The sequence below is a fragment of the Aquarana catesbeiana genome, linkage group LG05 (genome assembly GCF_042186555.1).
Source record: "Aquarana catesbeiana isolate 2022-GZ linkage group LG05, ASM4218655v1, whole genome shotgun sequence".
Lineage (NCBI taxonomy): Eukaryota > Metazoa > Chordata > Amphibia > Anura > Ranidae > Aquarana > Aquarana catesbeiana.
The window spans coordinates 297,167,692-297,188,732 of NC_133328.1; the positions used below are offsets into that span (position 1 = coordinate 297,167,692).

At 43.2% G+C, this 21,041-nt stretch overlaps 1 protein-coding gene across 4 annotated transcripts in view; it reads right to left on the minus strand.

Moving 5' to 3' along the window:
- PTPN3 (protein tyrosine phosphatase non-receptor type 3) overlaps positions 1 to 21,041 on the minus strand; it is a 366,738-nt gene that overhangs the window by 54,909 nt on the left and 290,788 nt on the right. For all 4 annotated transcript variants that reach the window (XM_073630792.1, XM_073630794.1, XM_073630793.1 and 1 more), the window contains exons 24-25: positions 19,178 to 19,306; positions 14,133 to 14,278 (exon numbers count right to left, since the gene is read on the minus strand). In XM_073630792.1, the coding sequence (XP_073486893.1) occupies positions 14,133 to 14,278; positions 19,178 to 19,306 (275 nt within the window). The remainder of the gene's footprint in view (positions 1 to 14,132; positions 14,279 to 19,177; positions 19,307 to 21,041) is intronic.

Sequence of the window (21,041 nt, forward strand, 5' to 3'; positions counted from 1 at the left end):
TGCTAATTAAAGCTGTGAAAGAATCTACATCAATCATGCCCTTAAGATTCCGTAAGTTTCTAAAGTGAATTAACTGTCCAGGAGATCCTGTAATGCCCCGTACACACGGTCGGACATTGATCGGACATTCCGACAACAAAATCCTAGGATTTTTTCCGACGGATGTTGGCTCAAACTTGTCTTGCATACACACGGTCACACAAAGTTGTCGGAAAATCCGAACATTCTGAACGCAGTGACGTAAAACACGTGCGTCGAGACTATAAACGGGGCAGTAGCCAATAGCTTTCATCTCTTTATTTATTCTGAGCATGCGTGGCACTTTGTGCGTCGGATTTGAGTACACACGATTGGAAATTCCGACAACAAGGTCCTATCACACATTTTCCGTCGGAAAATCCGACCTTGTGTACGGGGCATAACAGTGTGGGCACCGGATGAAGGCTTATTATTGTTATCTCAAACAATACCATCAGGAAGTGGTCTTGTGTTATGGGAAAGAGGTGCTCTGTAGTCCTAAGATACTTCCTTTCCTAGGGTGACAATAGATTTATATCCAAAGATACAGTATAGTAAGTCAACACTGCCATCCTATCACATTAAGTGTCCTACAAAAGCTTAAAAACAGAAAAATTACTTCAGCACCACACCTAAGGACTTACAGCTGCAAACTATAAAATATTTATCCTTGGATTAAGATACAATTTAAGGTAAACTTTCTGGCTTACAAAATATATAAGCACGGTGCTTTAGGAGTAGTTAAAATGATACTAAAGTCTCGTTTTTTTGTTTTTTTTTAAATAACAAACATGTTATACTTACCTGCTCTGTGCAGTGGTTTTGCCCTGATCTTCTCAGGTCCCTCTTCAGCACTCTTGGCCCCTCCCTACTGTTGAGTGCCCCCACAGCAAGCAGCTTGCTATGGGGGCAGCCAAACTGAGCCGCAGCTCCCCGTGTCCATTCAGACATGGAGACTGGGCCCAGTCCCGCCCCCTCTCTCTCCTCATTGGCTCACTGACTTTGATTGACAGTAGTGGGAGCCAATGGCGTGTTGCTGCTGTTTCAGCCAATTAGGAGGGAGAGTCCCAGACAGCCGAGTGTCTCGTGCAACATCGCTGGATTGAGATGGGCTCAGGTAAGTATTAGGGGGCTGCTGCACGCAGAAGGCTTTTTATCTTAATGCATAGAATGTATTAAGAGAAAAAAAAAAAAACTTCTGCCTTTACAACCACTTTAAAAGGAACTTCACTACATGTACAAATAAATATTTTAACTCAGCAAACAATATCATGAACGTGTTCCCAAATGCAAATAGCAGTGTTAAAGTTCCATCCAGAAATGAAACTTCCGCTGATCCGTTTCCTCCCCCCCTCCGGTGTCATTTGGCACTTTTCAGGGGGGAGGGGGAAGCAGCTACCTGTCTAAACCAGGTATCTGCTCCCACTTCAGGCGAAAGATCACTGCAGTATCTGCGGAGATCTACGCCATGCTTTAGCTATGAAAAGAATATCCCACTGCTGCCACCTTCTGAGAATAGAAGTGTTGACCAACACGCCTGACCTCTAATGAGTAATCAGATATTAGGTGGTGCTGTAGGACAATCCATATGCATAAAATCACTCCAAAACAATAGCATAGAAAAAAAAAAAAAGAAAGCAAGCCACCAATAGTGTAAAATCATATGACCATATATAAATGAATAAAAATATTCACATATAAAAAGCAGAGTCCGCTCCACCAGTGGGGTGTGGCCTGGTTGCGGCCCTGGCTGAGACTGCTACATACTCCTTTACGGAGGACTTGCACCGATGTGTGGCTTAAGGGATACTTTTCCAACTCCACCAGAATTATGGTGAATTAGCTTTCTCTTTTTTTTGTTATGCTGCCCGAGTGACTCCTTAAAGGATAAGTGACGTGCATATACAGTATCTCACAAAAGTGAGTACACCCCTCACATTTTTGTAAATAAATTATATCTTTTCATGTGACAACACTGAAGAAATTATACTTTTCTACTAAAGTAGTGAGTGTACAGCTTGTATAACAGTGTAAATATGTGTTATTTTCACTTAGGGGGTGTACTCACTTTTGTTGACAGTGGTTTAGATATTAATGGTTGTGTGTTGCGTTATTTTGAGGGGACAGCAAATTTATACTGTTATACAAGCTGTACACTCAATACCTTACATTGTAGCAAAGTGTAATTTCTTCAGTGTTGTCGCATTAAAAGATATAATAAAATATTTACAAAAATGTGAGGGGTGTACTCACTTTTGTGAGATACTGTATGTGACCTATTACACGAGGTTGAATCCATGCATTCGACATGCTCCCTGCTGCGTTCTCTCCAGCAGTACGGGGAGAAGTTCCTAGCTGTCACTTTTTGAAAACAACACAGCCATGCAGGGCTCCCCAACATGGTCGCGTCATTTATTCACAGAGCACTGTGTATGAATGAGTATGGGAGATCCCATACTCTGGTGACGTCACACGCCAGCGAGCGGCTTCTCAGTTTGTCTGTTTGTCAAAGATCTACGGCGAGCTCAGATGGCCGGTTCCCTTGCGGGTGACCGCGGCTGCCTCAGTTCGATCACTGGACTGCCCATCCACGCTATGGACATTATATACTGATCCAGGAGTCTTCCCTCCCCGTGGCTTGTCATCCTTTACTTCCATGTAAGTGTGGATTACTTGTTATGTGTCTTCATAAAATACCTGCACTCAGAGGCGCTTTTCTCTTGTGTTTTTCTCCTGCTTCTACAATAGAGCTGACTTCGTCTATATGAAAAGCCTTGCCCTCAGCGCAGGTTACACTTCAGAGATGCTATCACCTTCCCAGCTATATAGACTATCTTGTCATGGACATTTTCTAATTTAATTATTATTATCATTATCCCTAGCATCTTGGTTTTGTGGTTGTATTCATCTATACGCCATTACCGATAATTGTCCTTTTTTTTTAATTTTTTTAAAATGATTATTAACCCCAGTATTTTGTAATTTAATGTCCTGTGCGCTGACATATGTGTATACACCATAACTAGTGGGTCTGCTTCAATGTGTGGCTACAGGGACATCTGCTCCACTACATACTGAGGTCTGGAGTTGGGACAAGCTCCTTCCCCAGCCAGCACTCACAGCAGCGGACTGAGGACTAGTACCCCTTCAAAGCCTGAGCAGCTCACAAACTATTTCCCTAGGTTCAACAATCAGCGATCTGCTGATCGCTGGTGCGATGCTTTCCAGGCTCCTAAAAGGAAAAAGAAAAAAAAAGAAAATAGTAAATGCACATTTTTTTACCTGCAAAAAAAATGTGCATTTATTCGTTTTTTGTTTTTTTTTTTTAAAGTGAACTATCCTTTAAACTCCCACAGAAGATATACAGCTACAGGGCTGTATGCACAGGTGTGCTTAAGTATCCTCACATAACAGGAAGTGCACTGCTATTTTCTTCATGATACATCACAGGACATAGAGCCAAAGTATTAACTATATGGTATATAGGCACCTTCAGGTGATGGACACTGGCACACCCAATACAGGAAGTTCACTCGCTATATAACCCCTTCTCCTACCAAGAGTACCTCAGTTTTTTCGCCAGTGTCTAAGGTGTTGGTCACGAGTGAAGATGTGCTCTGAAGAGCTCCGCTGGAGGGATCCTTGCTGGATTTAAATAGCCTACACAGACCAGATCCATCCAAAGTGCCACTGAGGCCAAAGTGGATGGTACCCGGGCCTCGTATGGGAAGAACGAGGATTTGCCTGTAAAGCCTCTCCTTGTAGGGCTGGACCCCGGGACCCAGGGCTTTGGTCATGCTTACATTACCTAAAGTCTTTCCTGGCGGGGTGCTAATACAGGTCCAAGGGAGTGGAACCCCAATAAAAGGGGACTCGGTACTTGAAGGTTTGCTAAACGCAGCCCGCCGTGATGGGTAAAGGTTGGATCTGTCTGTTATCAGCAGTATCCTACGGCGAGGATAAGGTAAGGGAAGAAGCCTAGGAACTGTAAAAGTCCACCTATGTTTTTTGCTTCCTTAGGGAAAAATGTTGTCATGCCTTAAATCTCCACTAGAGGGAGTATATGCACATACCTTAATTTGTTGTCTTCACTTCACCTCAGTGTCAGTCTGTGTGTGGATCAGCAGCAGCTTGCACAGCGGGGATTCCTCCTGTAGGTAAGAGATCTGCCATTCCGCATTTCTCCCCCCTGGAGTGACCGAGAGGGTTAGGGAAATCAACAGTTGTTGCTGCTCCCATTGCAATACTTCCCCTCCCGCAGGGGGTGCGGAGGTCCCTGTTTTTGGCTCTAGAGTTTTTTCCCTGCTAGGGGCCATTTGTAGGCTCTGCCTCTCTTCCCCCCGTGATGGGTCTGTGGGACCCAAAGGCTGCCCGCGCAGGAACGTTTTGAACTTTCAAATGAAAGGGGGGCGGAGCCTAAGCGCAATGCCGTGTGTGGGACGTAGCATCCATGAAGACGCATGGCACAAGCGCAGGATGGAGACATTATATTAGAGCAGTCTCTCCTCGGCTGTATAGCGAGGAGAAGCAAGCAGGCTGACCACTCGGGGCACAGGAGCGGTGGGGTGCGTAAGGGCTGCAAATGGGCATTTCCAATATGGAAAGGACATTTTTCCCAGCACTAGACTGAACTTTTATTAGAGACATTATACTGTCAGACTATTGTTCAGCGATTAGTGCATTTAAATAGTGCCTCTGCTTTTGTGCTTAGAACTATGCCTGCCAAAAAGGACACCACAAAGACCTCAAAAAAGGTACCAAAAAATTCACCCCTAGTGTGCCTCCACACTGTCATCCATCTTCTCCTGAAATACCAGATGTGGCAAGCCAGGGTGTGACATTGAAACCAATTGGTGGTGCAGCTGCTTCTCACATCTCAGCCCCTGTATACGTGACTGAAGATGCCTTTTCCTCTGCCCTGTTGGGGCTAGAGGGAATATTAGCAGCTTTAATCGCATCCTCTATCCAAAGTGATAGGAAGCATGGTAGATCCCCCTCCCCCACCTTAGACCCTTTACCTAGGGAACAGTGGGTAGATGATGAGGGGTTACCCTCAGGCGATCAGGAAGAAAGACAAACCGAATGCTCCTCTGCAGAGGGAACAACGGTGGATGTACCCTTTTCAGCCTCGCAATCTAAGAAATTTCTGGTACAATCTCTTACGGAGATGGTTCATTCTACTTTCAAGCTGCCCCGAACTGAGTCAGCTGAAAGTTCAGTTTCTTCTCTGGGTTCATTAAAACCTTCACAGCCTTGGCATGCGTTTCCTGTCCACGCATTATTAGAACAGCTTATTTATGCTGAATAGGATCACCTGGATAAGCATTTTCTCCCTCCAAAGAGATTCACAGTACTCTATCTCATGGAGGAGAAATTCACCAAAAGATGGAATGTACCAGCAGTTGACGCTGCTATATCCAGTGTGAATAAAAGTCTAACTTGTCCAGTAGGCAATGCACAAATTCTAAATTTGTCCAACAGACAAAAGGTTGAAATTTCTGTTAAAATCCTCTTTTTCATTGGCAGGTGCGGTTACTTGGCCTGCAGTCACTGCAATAGACATCTGTCAATCCCTAAAGGACCAGTTCAGACAGGCCCTTAAGGAGGTTCCTGTACAGCAAGCCTGGGATTTGGCTGAACTACCAAGAGCATTATGTTTTACCATAGACACCATTAAAGATTCTATTCACCAGGCGTCCCGCCTCTTACTTGTGTTGGTATACATGCGTAGGATCCTGTGGTTAAAAAATTGGTCAGCCGAAGCACCATGCAAAAGGCTCCTGACTGGTTTTCCTTTTCATGGGGATCGCATATTTGGGGATGACTTGGACAAATACATCCAAAAGTATCCAAGTGGGAAAAGTACTCTTTTGCCAGTTAAGAGAAGAAGTAAACGCCTTTCATTTAAGCAGACTCTTTCACCAGAGCCAGGGGCATCCGCCTCTAGGCAGTGGCGATGGCCTCCGCCGTCAGAGTCTAGAGGAAAGCCTCAGGGTAAGGCCCAGGCACAAAAGAAGTCCTGGGGCCGCAAACCAGCTAAACAGAATTCTAAAGCCTCATTATGAAGTGTCACGCCCGTTCCCCCTTTATCAGGACAGATGGGTCATCTCCACGGTAACACTAGGGTACAAACTAGAATTTCGGGAGTTTCCACCGTCTCGTTTTCTGAGGTCAAACGTTCCCAAAGATCCAGGGAAAAGGCAATCTCTGTTTTGGGCACTAGACCGATTACTGGCTCAGGGGGTGATCATACAAATCCACACAGAAGAGCAAGGTATGGGGTTTTATTCAAACTTCTTTACGGTACCAAAACCAAATGCAGATGTCAGACCCATTCTAGATCTAAAGAATCTAAATCAGTTCCTGAAGATCCGCTCTTTTCGCATGGATGCGATCAGCTCGGTGGTTTCAAGGAGGAGAACTTCTGGCATCTATCGACATCAGGATGCATATCTGCATATCTCTATATTTCCCGCTCACCAAAGGTTTCTGTGGTTTGAGGTAGAACAGCATCATTTTCAGTTTTTAGCCTTGCCCTTCGGGATAGCTACAGCACCCCGGGTGTTTACAAAAGTTCTGGCCCCACCTCTAGCCAGGTTAAGGGCACAGGACATAACAGTCTTGGCGTACCTAGATGATCTATTGCTAATAGACCAGTCGGTGACTCGTTTGGAGCAAAGTGTGCGCATTACAACCAGTTACCTGGAAAGTCTAGGTTGGATTCTCAATCTAGAGAAGTCTTGCTTAAAACCACTAAAAAGACTGGAGTACTTGGGTGTGATCATAGACACAGCCCAGAAAAAGGTGTTCTTGCCTCAGGCAAAGTTCAACGCTATAAGAGAGCTGGTGCACATGGTCAGGTCGGAAAGAGATCCCTCCATTCACCTTTGCATTAGGTTGTTAGGAAAGATGGTGGCTTCATTCAAAGCGGTTCCCTATGCCCAGTTCCATTCGAGACTGTTACAAAACGGTATCCTGTCTGCTTAGAACAAAATGGTTCAAGCTTTAGACTTGCCAATGCGGTTGTCTCTAAGGGTGTCCCAAAGCCTCAGTTGGTGGTTGGTAATACAGAATCTCAAAAAGAGGGGAACCCAAGGGGGAGGGACGGGATGGGTACCAGTACCACTCAGGGAAAAAGAATTCGTCAACAAGGAACCAGCAAATTAGCAAAAATATGAATAATTTATTATAGAAATTGAAAAATTCCACATATACACCAAACACAAAATCAAAAAATATGACATTAAGTGAACCAAAGACCACCACTAAGAAAATAAAATAGACAACGTTGTCTAAGAACAGAACAACACACAGATGGCCACCACTAAACACACACAAAAACGTCCAGCTTGATTAATAGATGGAGCATATCATAACAAAAAAGTCTCATGAGTGTCTCAACAAAATTGTTGGTCAAGGCTGGGAAGTAGGTGTGTGCAGCCGTATAATTAAGGAGAGTCCGCCTTACAGGATGCCAGTGACAGGCCTTGGATAAGCCTTATGGTGTGTCACGTGAGGATAGCTGGTTAAGGCACTGGCAGCTGAGTATGGTACAATGCTAGTGAGGTAGGTGGTAATGTAGAGACTGTGCATATATGAAACTATAGATATGCCTGCATCGGTTGTGGTCACAGCATCTAAACTGAACAGTAGGTGGGAGACATCTGTGTAGCTATAGTGACAGCAGTCACGATTGAACATGAACAGATACAGTCTCACCAATCCGGGGATACCGAGGTTCGGCAGGCATGCAGATCATTCCAGTCCTACTTAGACCATCTAGGGTAGTGCGGAACAGCTGCATCCAGATCAGGCCAACTGAATAAGGCTTCGTAGATCTGTGTACTCAGTTTCCAGCAGACATAATGAGGAGCGGAGGCGTGTGAAGACGTGCCGCCTGAATGCGGAGTGAATCAGCGTCCGCTTCCTGGTTCCGTACAACAAAGCTTCATACAGAGGCGGACAGGATACCCAGGGCTGGTGGGTGGGTCTGTGTGTACGCTAGATGGAGCGTGATGGCGTCATGCTGATGCGTTTCATCCGTCACAGGGATTTCCTCAGAGCATGCGCCGTTGCCAGAGCGAACAACTTATATAGCCCTCCCACTTACAAACGTGGTTACATCAGCTATCTGTTGGCCTGGCAACAGCGTAACGAATAGACTGCCATTCAAACCGGAAGACAACAAACATTAAGTAAATAGATAGGACGGGCCGGTCCGTGGGTGCACCACCTCTATAAATTACAAAAACTATTATAAGAAAAAAATATAAATAGGGAGAAAGAAAAAGAAAGAAAAATTAGAATAAAGAAAGAAACAGTGCTGGAATAAGGAAATAGAAAGTAGGATTAAAGAAAAGGAACGGGCATATATGTTTCTAAACAAATGTATTACATATATGGAGATAAGAAAGGGGGGTTAATAAATCTTAACGGGGAACTAAGGAGTGAGGAACACTGACAGGTTACACTCATTATTTAACCCATGGGGGGACATACTGTCAAGGGTATATATCCACATTTTCTCTTTCTGGCAGAGAATTCTGTCGAAGTCACCCCTTCTGAGGGGAAGATTTAACCTGTAGATACCCTTGACAGTAAGCCCAGTGGGATCTCCCCCATGGAAATTGAGGAAATATATACCCTTGACAGTATGTCCCCCCATGTGTTAAATAATGAGTGTAACCTGTCAGTGTTCCTCACTCCTTAGTTCCCCGTTAAGATTTATTACCCCCCCTTTCTTATCTCCATATATGTAATACATTTGTTTAGAAACATATATGCCCGTTCCTTTTCTTTAATCATACTTTCTATTTCCTTATTCCAGCACTGTTTCTTTCTTTATTCTAATTTTTCTTTCTTTTTCTTTCTCCCTATTTATATTTTTTTCTTATAGTAGTTTTTGTAATTTATAGAGGTGGTGCACCCACGGACCGGCCCGTCCTATCTATTTACTTAATGTTTGTTGTCTTCCGGTTTGAATGGCAGTCAATTCGTTACGCTGTTGCCAGGCCAACAGATAGCTGATGTAACCACGTTTGTAAGTGGGAGGGCTATATAAGTTGTTCGCTCTGGCAACGGCGCATGCTCTGAGGAAATCCCTGTGACGGATGAAACGCGTCAGCATGACGCCATCACGCTCCATCTAGCGTACACACAGACCCACCCACCAGCCCTGGGTATCCCGTCCGCCTCTGTATGAAGCTTTGTTGTACGGAACCAGGAAGCGGACTCTGATTCACGCCGCATTCAGGCGGCACGTCTTCACACGCCTCCGCTCCTCATTATGTCTGCTGGAAACTGAGTACACAGATCTACGAAGCCTTATTCAGTTGGCCTGATCTGGATGCAGCTGTTCCGCACTACCCTAGATGGTCTAAGTAGGACTGAAATGATCTGCTTGCCTGCCGAACCTCGGTATCCCCGGATTGGTGAGACTGTATCTGTTCATGTTCAATCGTGACTGCTGTCACTATAGCTACACAGATGTCTCCCACCTACTGTTCAGTTTAGATGCTGTGACCACAACCGATGCAGGCATATCTATAGTTTCATATATGCACAGTCTCTACATTACCACCTACCTACCTCACTAGCATTGTACCATACTCAGCTGCCAGTGCCTTAACCAGCTATCCTCACGTGACACACCATAAGGCTTATCCAAGGCCTGTCACTGGCATCCTGTAAGGCGGTGTCACAGACCTAGCCAGAACAGAGGCTGTTGGAGAGGACTGTATGCAAGCCTGTTGCCATTTGATTATGGGCCCTGGATTTTCAATGGATTCATTCTGTTGGGACACATCCTGTGAGGAGATACTGGTGTCATCAACCTGTGTTTATGTTAATTGAATGAGCTAATGACATTATCCTCTATACAATGTAGGAGACGGGACGACTGCTATAACTGTGTGAAGCTCGGTGACCACAAGTCTGGGCGAAAGGTCATGTCTCAGTCACCTAGGCTGTATAAAGGATTAGATAATTAGCTCATGTTAATTAGGTTACGTTTGTATTGTTAGAGTAATCTTCTGTGTATATAAGACTGTATTCTGGTTCTGAATAAAGTCAGTTCTTTGTAGCAACAAGCAAGTGTCGCCTTGTTTGTGCTCAGAGAGGTTGGGATATCTGTATACAGACTGGGAGGAAGTGGTATATGACGGAAGCACTCAAGCGGAGTGTGGGGCGTTCCGTGACAGGCGGACTCTCCTTAATTATACGGCTGCACACACCTACTTCCCAACCTTGACCAACAATTTTGTTGAGACACTCATGAGACTTTTTTGTTATGATATGCTCCATCTATTAATCAAGCTGGACGTTTTTGTGTGTGTTTAGTGGTGGCCATCTGTGTGTTGTTCTGTTCTTAGACAACGTTGTCTATTTTATTTTCTTAGTGGTGGTCTTTGGTTCACTTAATGTCATATTTTTTGATTTTGTGTTTGGTGTATATGTGGAATTTTTCAATTTCTATAATAAATTATTCATATTTTTGCTAATTTGCTGGTTCCTTGTTGACAAATTCTTTTTCCCTGGGTGGTACTGGTACCCATCCCGTCCCTCCCCCTTGGGTTCCCCTCTGTTTGTGATATGCCCCGAATTCAGAGGAACACACCCAGTCACCTTAATTAGACACTATGGGTGTTTTACAATTAGCTCCATCTACATACAGATGCTACTAGGATACTTCCCTCATCTGTTATTTTCAATACTGAATTAAGCAAAGTCTTTCGGATCATAGATTCTCCCTCCCTTTTTTGTCCTGGTAATACAGAATCTGCTGAAAGGAAAATCCTTTAGACCTGTTATCTGGAAGGTGGTAATGACAGATGCCAGCCTTTCAGGTTGGGGAGCAGTGTTAGAAAAGACAACTGTCCAGAGACAGTGGTCAAGAGCCGAAAGGACCTTGCCCATCAACATCCTAGAGATTTGGGCAGTGGGTCTGACTCTGAAGGCCTGGGCATTCAGGTTACGGGTTTGTCCTGTCAGGATCCAATCCGATAATGCCACAGATGTGGCTTACATCAATCTCCAAGGGGGCACCAAGAGTCTCGCAGCACAGAAGGAGGTGAACCATATCTTAACTTGGGCAGAAAGGAATGTTCAGTTTTCATTCCAGAAGTAGAGAATTGGCAGGCGGGCTTCTTAAGCCACCAGTAATTGCTCTGGGGGAAAGGTCTCTTCACCCCAACATTTTTAGGGCTGTTTGCCAGAAATGGGGGACACCGGACGTAGATCTTCTGGCGTCCAGGTTCAACATGAAGTTGGTCAATTTTGTGTCCAGGACAAGGGATGCACTCGCATGCGGAACAGATGCGTTGGTGACCCCGTGGGATCAGTTCACACCGATTTATGCATTCCCCCCTATTCAGTTGCTGCCACGACTTCTTTGCAGGATCGAGCTGGAAAGAAAGCCGATAATTCTGGTAGCCCCAGCATGGCCCAGAAGGTCCTAGTATGCAGAAATCGTAAAGATGGTGGTGGAGGATCCATGGTCCCTTCCACTACAGCCAGACCTACTCTCACAGGGGCCGATATTCCATCCTACCTTACAAACTCTAAATTTAATGGCTTTGCTATTGAAACCCACATTCTGAAGAAACGTGGGCTATCCGGGTTAGTTATCTTAAGCTTGATTAATGCAAGGAAGCCAGCTTCCAGAACTATATATTATAGCGTCTGGAGGGCGTATGTTTCCTGGTGCGAGTCCAAGGGTTGGCACCCTCGGAAATATAACAGGCAGAATTCTTGCCTTTCTACAATTAGGGGTAGAGATGAAGCTGGCCTTGAGTACTATTAAGGGCCAAATCTCATCTTTATCGGTCTTATTTCAAAGGCCGCTTGCTTCGCATTCTTTGGTCGGGGTTTTTATGCAAGGGGTGATGCGGCTTAATCGGCCAGTCAGACCTCCTTTGAACCCTTGGGACTTGAACTTAGTTTTGTCAGTGTTACAAAAACAGCCATTTGAACCGATACAGCATATTCCCTTAGTCCTTCTGACAAGGAAGTTAGTGTTCTTGGTTGCTATATCCTCAGCAAGGAGGGTTTCGGAATTGGCTGCTCTTTCTTGTAAAGAGCCATATTTGATTATTCACGAGGATAGAGTCATGTTGCGTCTTTGTCCAAGTTTTCTGCCAAAAGTGATCTCAAGTTTTCACCTGAACCAAGATATTGTCCTACCATTGTTTTTTCCAAAACCATGTTCTAGGGAAGAGAAGTCACTACATTGTCTTGATGTGGTGAGAGCAGTCAAAGTCTATTTAAAGACGACTGCTCAGATCCGGAAGACTGAGGTCTTATTTGTGCTGCCAGAAGGCCCTAGGAAAGGACAGGCAGTGTCAAAATCCACTGTCGCTAAGTGGATTCGGCATGTTATAATTCAGGCTTATGGTTTAAAAGTTAAGATTCCACCTTTTCAAGTCAAAGCGCACTCGACCAGAGCAGTTAGTGCTTCTTGGGCAGTGCATCACCAGGCCTCCATGGCTCAGATCTGTAAGGCTGCAACTTGGTCTTCAGTACATACATTCACCAGGTTTTATCAGGTGGATGTAAGAAGGCATGAAGATATTGCCTTTGGGCGCAGTGTGTTGCAGGCAGCAGTATAGGTCCTCAAGTCTGGAGATGCCCTATGGGTTGTGTCTCCCTCCCCTCAAATAGCATTGCTATGGGACGTCCCATATAGTTAATACTATGGCTCTGTGTCCCATGATGTACGATAAAGAAAATAAGTTTTTTATAACAGCTTACCTGTAAAATCCTTTTCTTGGAGTACATCACGGGACACAGAGGTCCCTTCCTTCTTTCTGGGGTTTAGGTATATTGCTTTGCTACAAAAACCGAGGTACTCCTGGTAGGAGGAGGGGTTATATAGGCAGTGAACTTCCTGTATTGGGTGTGCCAGTGTCCATCACTTGAAGGTGCCTATATACCATATAGTTAATACTATGGCTCTGTGTCCCGTAATGTACTCCAAGAAAAGGATTTTATAGGTAAGCCGTTATAAAAATCCTATTTTTAAAGGAGGAATTCCAGACAAAAAAAGGACAATTTTTAGGGTACTGTTTAGGATATTATTAATTAACATTTATAAAATGTCTCTATAATATAGCAATTCTTTGCTTTTTGATTTTTTTGTTCCACAGATGCATTAGTCTATGTACCCTTTTCATTTTTTTTAGGTGATCAGTGGTCTTCTTGGACGTTGGATCTAATGTGGTTTGTAGTAGTGAGTTGAATCTCTCAAAAGGTTAAGCCCATATCCAACTCTGTTTCAATATTCGTTTTGGATGGAAAGGCCCTTTAACTAGTGAAAGACTTTGCTTTCACAATTCGTTTCTCTCAGGGATAAATAATACTTCTTAGAATGAAATTTCCCGCAAATAAATACATCACTTAACTATGTATAGGTGAACTATTCTGCCGTCCAATATCTTGGTAGTTTTGTTCAGCTAGTTTTTTTTTTTACACATCCTTGCTACACTATATAGCCAGAAAAGTGATGGCATAATTTTTGGTTGCAACTCTGCAGCTTCCTGTTTTACCTGGCTACTAACACAATAAAGGTGTATGGTCACACACTGCAGAGAGGTCTTCCTTTAAGCTGCCTAAGCATTTCGTTCTTAACCTTTAAAGTCTTAAAAATATGTCTGGCAGTACTATGCATTAAAATTGAGCGCTAATTGGCTCACAGCACAGAACCTGTCAACTGATTTACACTGTGCAGAAATTTATGTAAAGGTAAACTAAAGAAAATGTTTAGGTACAGTAGATTTTTTAATAACATAATTGAACCCATGAAGAGCAGTTACATTTTTTTGTCCAGTGGGCCTTTCTAGATTCAGCGTGGTAGTGTTTCATACAATTGATACAAATTGTTCTATATCTACTGCCACTAGGCATTACTCAAGCTAAAACATATCTGATTTTTATAAAGTACCTAAGCATAAGAGTAGAGCATGAGAGGATAAATTCCTGTGCCAACAGGATTATTTATTTATTATATATGTGTTTGGTACATGACTCATCTTGTTAGTCATTTCCTAACAGAAAACCAAAGTTACCCTATACAGAATATCATTCTTTATCAAAATGCCTTCTACAGATAAAATAATTACCTGCAATGGACAAGAATTGCTTGGTTTTCGATTCTTTTTTGCCTTACACAATTAACAAATTCCAGAAAATCAGATGACTCATCAGGCACACCATGATCAGGCCAAGCAACGTACTGCAAATGAGAAACTGGCAGCTCCTCTCCTGTCTGCAAAGAAAACATTTTTAGACATTTTAAAATACGGATACCAAAGCACAAAAAAAAAAAATACATGCTTAACCTTGTAACATAAAGAGTCATCATACATAATGATATAGTTTACTACAGGTGTATTTCTTATTGTTACTGCTTGGCTTATTTTGTATTATGCATGTTTATTCACTCCTGTTTTCTGTACCTCTGCCAGACTCTACTGCAGCTACACAAAACAAAACAAAAAGTGCTCCATGAGGTCAAAATCAGGACAGAAATCAATGTCAGATCAGAAACAAACTGCAGACCTGAGGAAGGAGTCCTGTGACAACCGGGAGGGAAGAATCCTGCTAGTTTCAAAATAGATATGGGTCAGTCTTGTGTGTGGCACAACTTACTATACAGTATCTCACAAAAGTGAGTACACCCCTCACATTTTTGTAAATATTTTATTAAATCTTTTCATGTGACAACACTGAAGAAATGACACTTTACTACAATGTAAAGTAGTGAGTGTACAGCTTGTATAACAGTGTAAATTTGTTGTCCCCTCAAAATAACTCAACACACAGCCATTAATGTCTAAACCGCTGGCAACAAAAGTGAGTACACCTCTGTGAAAATGTACAAATTGGGACCAAAGTGTCAATATTTTGTGTGGCCACCATTATTGGGCATGGAGTTCACCAGAGCTTCACAGGTTGCCACTGGAGTTCTCTTCCACTCCTCCATGACGACATCACTGAGCTGGTGGATGTTAGAGACCTTGAGCTCCTCCACCTTCCGTTTGAGGATGCCCCACAGATGCTCAATAGGGTTTAGGTCTGGAGACATGCTTGGCCAATCCATCACCTCAACCCTCATCTTCTTTAACAAGGCGCAGTAGTCATCTTGGAGGTGTGTTTGGGGTTGTTATTGTGTTGGAATACTGCCCTGCAGCCCAGTCTCCGAAGGGAGGGGATCATGCTCCGCTTCAGTATGTCACAGTACACGTTGGCATTCATGGTTCCCTCAATGAACTGTAGCTCCCCAGTGCCGGCAGCACTTATGCAGACCCAGACCATGACACTCCCCCCACCATGCTTGACTGTAGACAAGACAACCTTGTCTTTGTACTCACCTGGTTGCCACCACACACGCTTAACACCAAATAAGTTTATCTTGGTCTCATCAGACCACAGGGCATGGTTCCAGTAATCCATGTCCTTAGTCTGCTTGTCTTTAGCAAACTCTTTGCAGGCTTTCTTGTGCATCATCTTTAGAAGAGGCTTCCTTCTGGGACGACAGCCATGCAGACCAATTTTCTGCAGTGTGCAGCATATGGTCTGAGCACTGACAGGCTGACCCCCCACCCCTTCAACCTTTGCAGCAATGCTGGCAGCACTCATACGTCTATTTCCCAAAGACAACCTCTGGATATGACGCTGAGCATGTGCACTCAACCTCTTTGGTTGACCTTGGCGAGGCCTGTTCTGAGTGGAAACTGTCTTGTTAAATTGCTGAATGGTCTTGGCCACCGTGCTGCAGCTCAGTTTCAGGGTCTTGGCAATCTTGTTTAGCCCAGGCCATCTTTATGTAGAGCAACAATTCTTTTTTTCAGATCCTCAGAGTTCTTTGCCATGAGGTGCCATGCTGAGCTTTCAGTGACCAGTAAGAGAGTGAGAGCAATAACACCAAATGTAACACACCTGCTCCCCATTCACACCTGAGACCTTGTAACACTAATGAGTCACATGACACCGGGGAGGGAAAATGGCTAATTGGGCCCAATTTGGACATTTTCACTTAGGGGTGTACTCACTTTTGTTGCCAGCGGTTTAGACATTAATGGCTGTGTGTTGAGTTATTTTGAGGGGACAGCAAATTTACAATGTTATACAAGCTGTACACTCACTACTTTACATTGTAACAAAGTGTAATTTCTTTAGTGTTGTCTTTAGTGTTGTCACATGAAAAGATATAATAAAATATTTACAAAAATGTGAGGGGTGTAATTACTTTTGTGAGATACTGTACATGTATAAACTGCATCAATAGATCCGAAGGCATATACAAACAATTTATTGTGAAAAAATGAAAATAATTGGAAAATACTGGAGTTTAATAAAAGACCACATAGATGAGTTTTTGCTAGAAAAAAAGGAAGCAAAAGTCAGCATGGATTCATGAAACTAAAGAAGAATTGGCTGCACATTGAGTAGTTCCAAATGCCGTTTATTAGTCACCAGAGGACACCAACACACAGTCTACTACTAATAATAATTAAGCACAATTGTACTGTGTGAAACGCGTCTACAAGACTTTGCGTTGGTGTCCCCTGGTATCACTTTGGTGACTAATAAACGGCATTTGTAACTACTCGATGTGCAGCCAATTTTTCTTTACTTCAATATACCCACAGAGGTGGGCAGGGGCTAGCATTTTATTGGAGCTTCCATCAGGCACAGGTAATTCACCTGGAGCAGCGAGTCCTTTATTCCTATTATGGATTCATGAAAGACAGAAGTTGTCAGAAGGGGTAGAGGTGGACGTGGTATACTTGGATTTTGCTAAAGCATTTGACACAGTTCCCCACACACGACTCATGTGTAAGGTTAAGTCTACAGGCCTGGAAAAATCAGTTTATAAATGGATAGAAAATGGGCTAAAAGACTATATTCAGAGAGCAGTGGTTAATGATTCTTAATCTAAATGGTTTAGGGTTTGTTAGTGGTGTACATCAAAATTCAGTGTGGTGACCCTTACTATTTAATATATTTATAAATATAGGGGTCTGGGATTTAAAGTACCATTTTAGTCTTTGCAGATGACACTAAGCTGTGCAGTAGAATAATGTTCTAACAGGATGTCTCTAATATACAAGCCAACCTCAATGCACTGTTTAAATTTCAACTGTGTGGCAAATGAGGTTTAATGTTAATAAATGTAAAGTTATGCACTTGGGGGCTAAAAATATGCATGCATCATACATACAAGGGGGGTACAACTGAGGGAGTCAATGGTGGAGAAGGATGTGGGTGTTCTGGTAGATCATACGCTTAATAATGACATGCAATGCCGAGCAGCAGTTTACAAATCAAGCAAAATCTTTTCTTGTATTAAAAGAGGTAGGCACTGCATAGATAAAGACATAATTTTGCCCCTGTACAAATCCTTAGTAAGACCTCATCTGGAATTCGCAGTTCAGTTTTGGGCACCAGTTTAGGGGAACTGGAGAAGGTGCAGAGTAGGGCAACCAAACTGGTAAGAGACATGGAGGCGCTCAGCTATGAGGAAATATTAGAGGAACTGAATTGATTCTCTCTTGAGAAGAGGAGATTAAGGGGGTATATGATCAACATGTATGAATGCATAAGTGGTACATATAGTGAACTTGGTGTTGAGTTATTCACCTTAAGGTCATCACAGAGGACAAGGGGGCACTCTTTACATCTGGATTAAAAGAGATTTAATCTCCAAATACGATAAGGCTTCTTCACAGTAAGAGCTGTGAAAATGTTGACTAGACTCCCTCAAAAGCTGGTTCTTGTTCAAGAATGCCTCTTGGGGGGGGGGGGGTCAGGAAGGAATATTTTTCCCCGTTGGAGCAAACTGTATCATGCTTTATTTGTTTGTTTTTTTTGCCTTCCACTGAATCATCTGTGGGTATAGGATAGTGCATATAGAGGTTTTCTATGTGTGTGTGTGTGTGTGTGTGTTTTTTTTTTTATGTTGGTTGAACTGGTGTTTTTTTTCAACCAGATTAACTATGCAACTATGTAACTATGATAATGTTCACTCACATATCCATAGTCAGAGATGGACAGGGATTATGAGACAAGAGTACACAGCAGCTAGATCAACAGTGATGGCAGGCATGGGTGGCTCGCATGCTGGCAGAGACTCAGGCTGAGGATACACAGTGCTGGCTGGGAACCTGCTGAAGGAAGCCGATACAACACAGCCCTGGATGGTGTAGGAAGAAGGGACCTCAGTGTAAGCCCAGTGAGGAGGGAAACACACTAGACAAACTTAGCAGTGCCAGTTGCTGACTCCTGTGCCCCCGATCCTGGCCAAGGAACACCGCTCTGGATGTCAAAATCCTAGGCTCTGTGGCTGACGGCTGTGTACTGAGCCTATTTTCTGTATGGCCACTAAGGGGCAGGAACGAATTGAGGATTTCCTCTTCATCAAGCTTCCCTCTTCATCAAGCCTTGAAGGCTTTAAGAAGAGGAAACCTTTGAAATGCATTGCTGCTCCCTAGTGGCCATATGGAGAATAGTATGTGTCATAAGTTGTACTGCTATTACAACTGTTAAAAGGTGTAGGCAATTGGTCATATGATCTCTAAAGAACAGGCCTCCCATTCAACAGAAGCTGTTCACAAAGGTCTAGGCTTTAGCTTAGATGATCAGCTTAGGAGGGCACTTGGTGAATCATTTTCTCCAGGAATCGGCATTTCTGTTCTTCTGCTCATCTTTATGTATTCAATCCCAGGAAAATCAGGGCCATAACTTTACATTAAAACTTCAGTATACATCAGCTGATAACTGACCCCATTCCTGCATAGCTGCACCTTTACTGGGACAGGTACACTTGTGTATGATTGGGGCTGGATACCAACTGGCATCAATATAGCCACAAGGACTTCATCTTTAGCCACACAAACACAATCCAAAAACAGTTGTAGGCTTGTACACAAATGTTTTAAAAAGCTCCTGTTGGGTTTTTAAAGTGATGATCTTTTTTTTTGTAGCTCTAAGAGCATATTAAAAGTATAACTCTGTTAAAATACCTTCAAGTTTTATTGATCTATTTTTTTTTTTGAAGAGACGATATTGGAGCAAACATGGTATTAATGAAGCACATTTAATTCATTGTGTAGCAGAATTCAAAACCAGGTGGCCATGTTATGAAATGTATTTCTACTCTTACCTCAGTGTTTGTTATCATCATTTCCCTGAATACATAAGCAATTGTACAGTCTTCCGAGTTACATTTCACCCTAAATTTCCCATACTCCATTAACTCAGGGGGATCAGGCCAGTACTGATGACATTTAGTCTACAGGAAAGAAAGCAGCAGACAGCTAGTGAGTATAATACACTTTTATTATATATATGCCATGCCTTGGAAAAGGCTATAATTTACATAGATTATAAAATATGCAACGTGTATACTGAAAGTAAACAACCTTCATTTGAGATTGTCAAACAAGAAAACTTATGCTAGGTACACACGGGGAGTTATTTTCTTTCAACCCAGTGGGCTGAACATAAAATAAAAAGAGAGGTTGTCGTACTAAGTGATGTTAATGCGGCGATCTTCCCGCTGAGCTATTTTGCCATTGGCTGCAAGCGCTAATTGAATGCTGGTTTTCCAGCATGCCCATTTAATAAAAGTCTGTTGTTAGAATGGCTTCTGTCGCACAGGCTACTGTACACACGGTCCAAATGTCAGCCAGTTTCAGTTGAACCAGCCTTTAGAGCGGGGGTCAGCAACCTGTAGATCGCAGACAGGTGACTGGTAGATCGCTGTCTGGGCAACCTGACCCGCCATTCCAGAGAATCAAACAGAGTGCAAATCAAAAGGACAACTTGTAAAGTTGGAGCTGTTCTAGGGAGCAAGAGCCACATTAGCTGATGCCTGCTCTGTAGTGCTGGCTCCTGTCCCATGCAGAGTGATACCAACTGCACTCCGCCTTGTATCCCGGCTAGTGGTCTCCAGAGTGGTGCCAGCAGCAGGAAAGAAGAGGTCAGTGTGAAGCAATACACTGGACATAGTAGTATAGGCCTGGATTCACACTGAACCACGACTCAACCACAGGGTTTTACCACCCCCCAACTTTTCATGTGAATGAGCTATAAGGGTGCCACTGCCAAATGCCACTAGAAGCTCATTCACAAGCACAGCAGGTACTACTGCTTCTCTGAAAAATTATCCAAGTGCATTTGACAGGTAGTGTTGCCTCCTCACCATCTGATTTAAACCCATGATTGTCACGCAATGCATGCGATTGCGACACGGTAGTACGGCAATTAAACATTTAAATCAGGCAATAGACGACACTGTGCTCAGTGATCTTTGGCTTCTCCCACCTCTTTAAGGTTGCCTACCCCTGCTTTAGAGTAACATCAGGAAGTAGTTTGAGCCTTGTAATGGTAGAAAAGTTGCCAAAAATTTGTAACAAAGTTGCCAAAAATGAGTGACAATTATCTATGTTGTGCAAATAAGAAACACATAATGTCATGTCTGTTGGATAGTATCTTTCCAGTTTCTAATGCACTTTTAGATGTTTCATTGTCACCTATCTCTGCAACAGACTATCGCTACTGCTCCGAAAGCCAATTCCTCCTAAATCACTGTGGAAGCTGAGCTGATGGGAAAGGAGATTCCTAGCTAGTAGATCTATATAAAAGCCTATTTTGGTCACAGAATGCATAGCAACTTTTACCCCATGTGTGGTATTTACAATTAGGAATCTGACACAATGGGGGTTATTTACGAAAGGCAAATCCACTTTGCACTACAAGTGCAAACTACAAGTGCAAAGTGCACTTGAAATTGCACTGGGAGTGCACTTGGAAGTGCAGTCACTGTAAATCTGAGGGGTAGATCTGAAATGAGGGGAAGCTCTGCTGATTTTATCATCCAATCATGTGCAAGCTAAAATGCTGTTTTTTTATTTTCCTTGCATATTCCCCTCAGATCTATAGCGACTGCACTTCCAAGTGCACTTTCAGTGCAATTTCAAGTGCACTTTGCACTTCTAGTTTGCACTTGTAGTGCAAAGTGGATT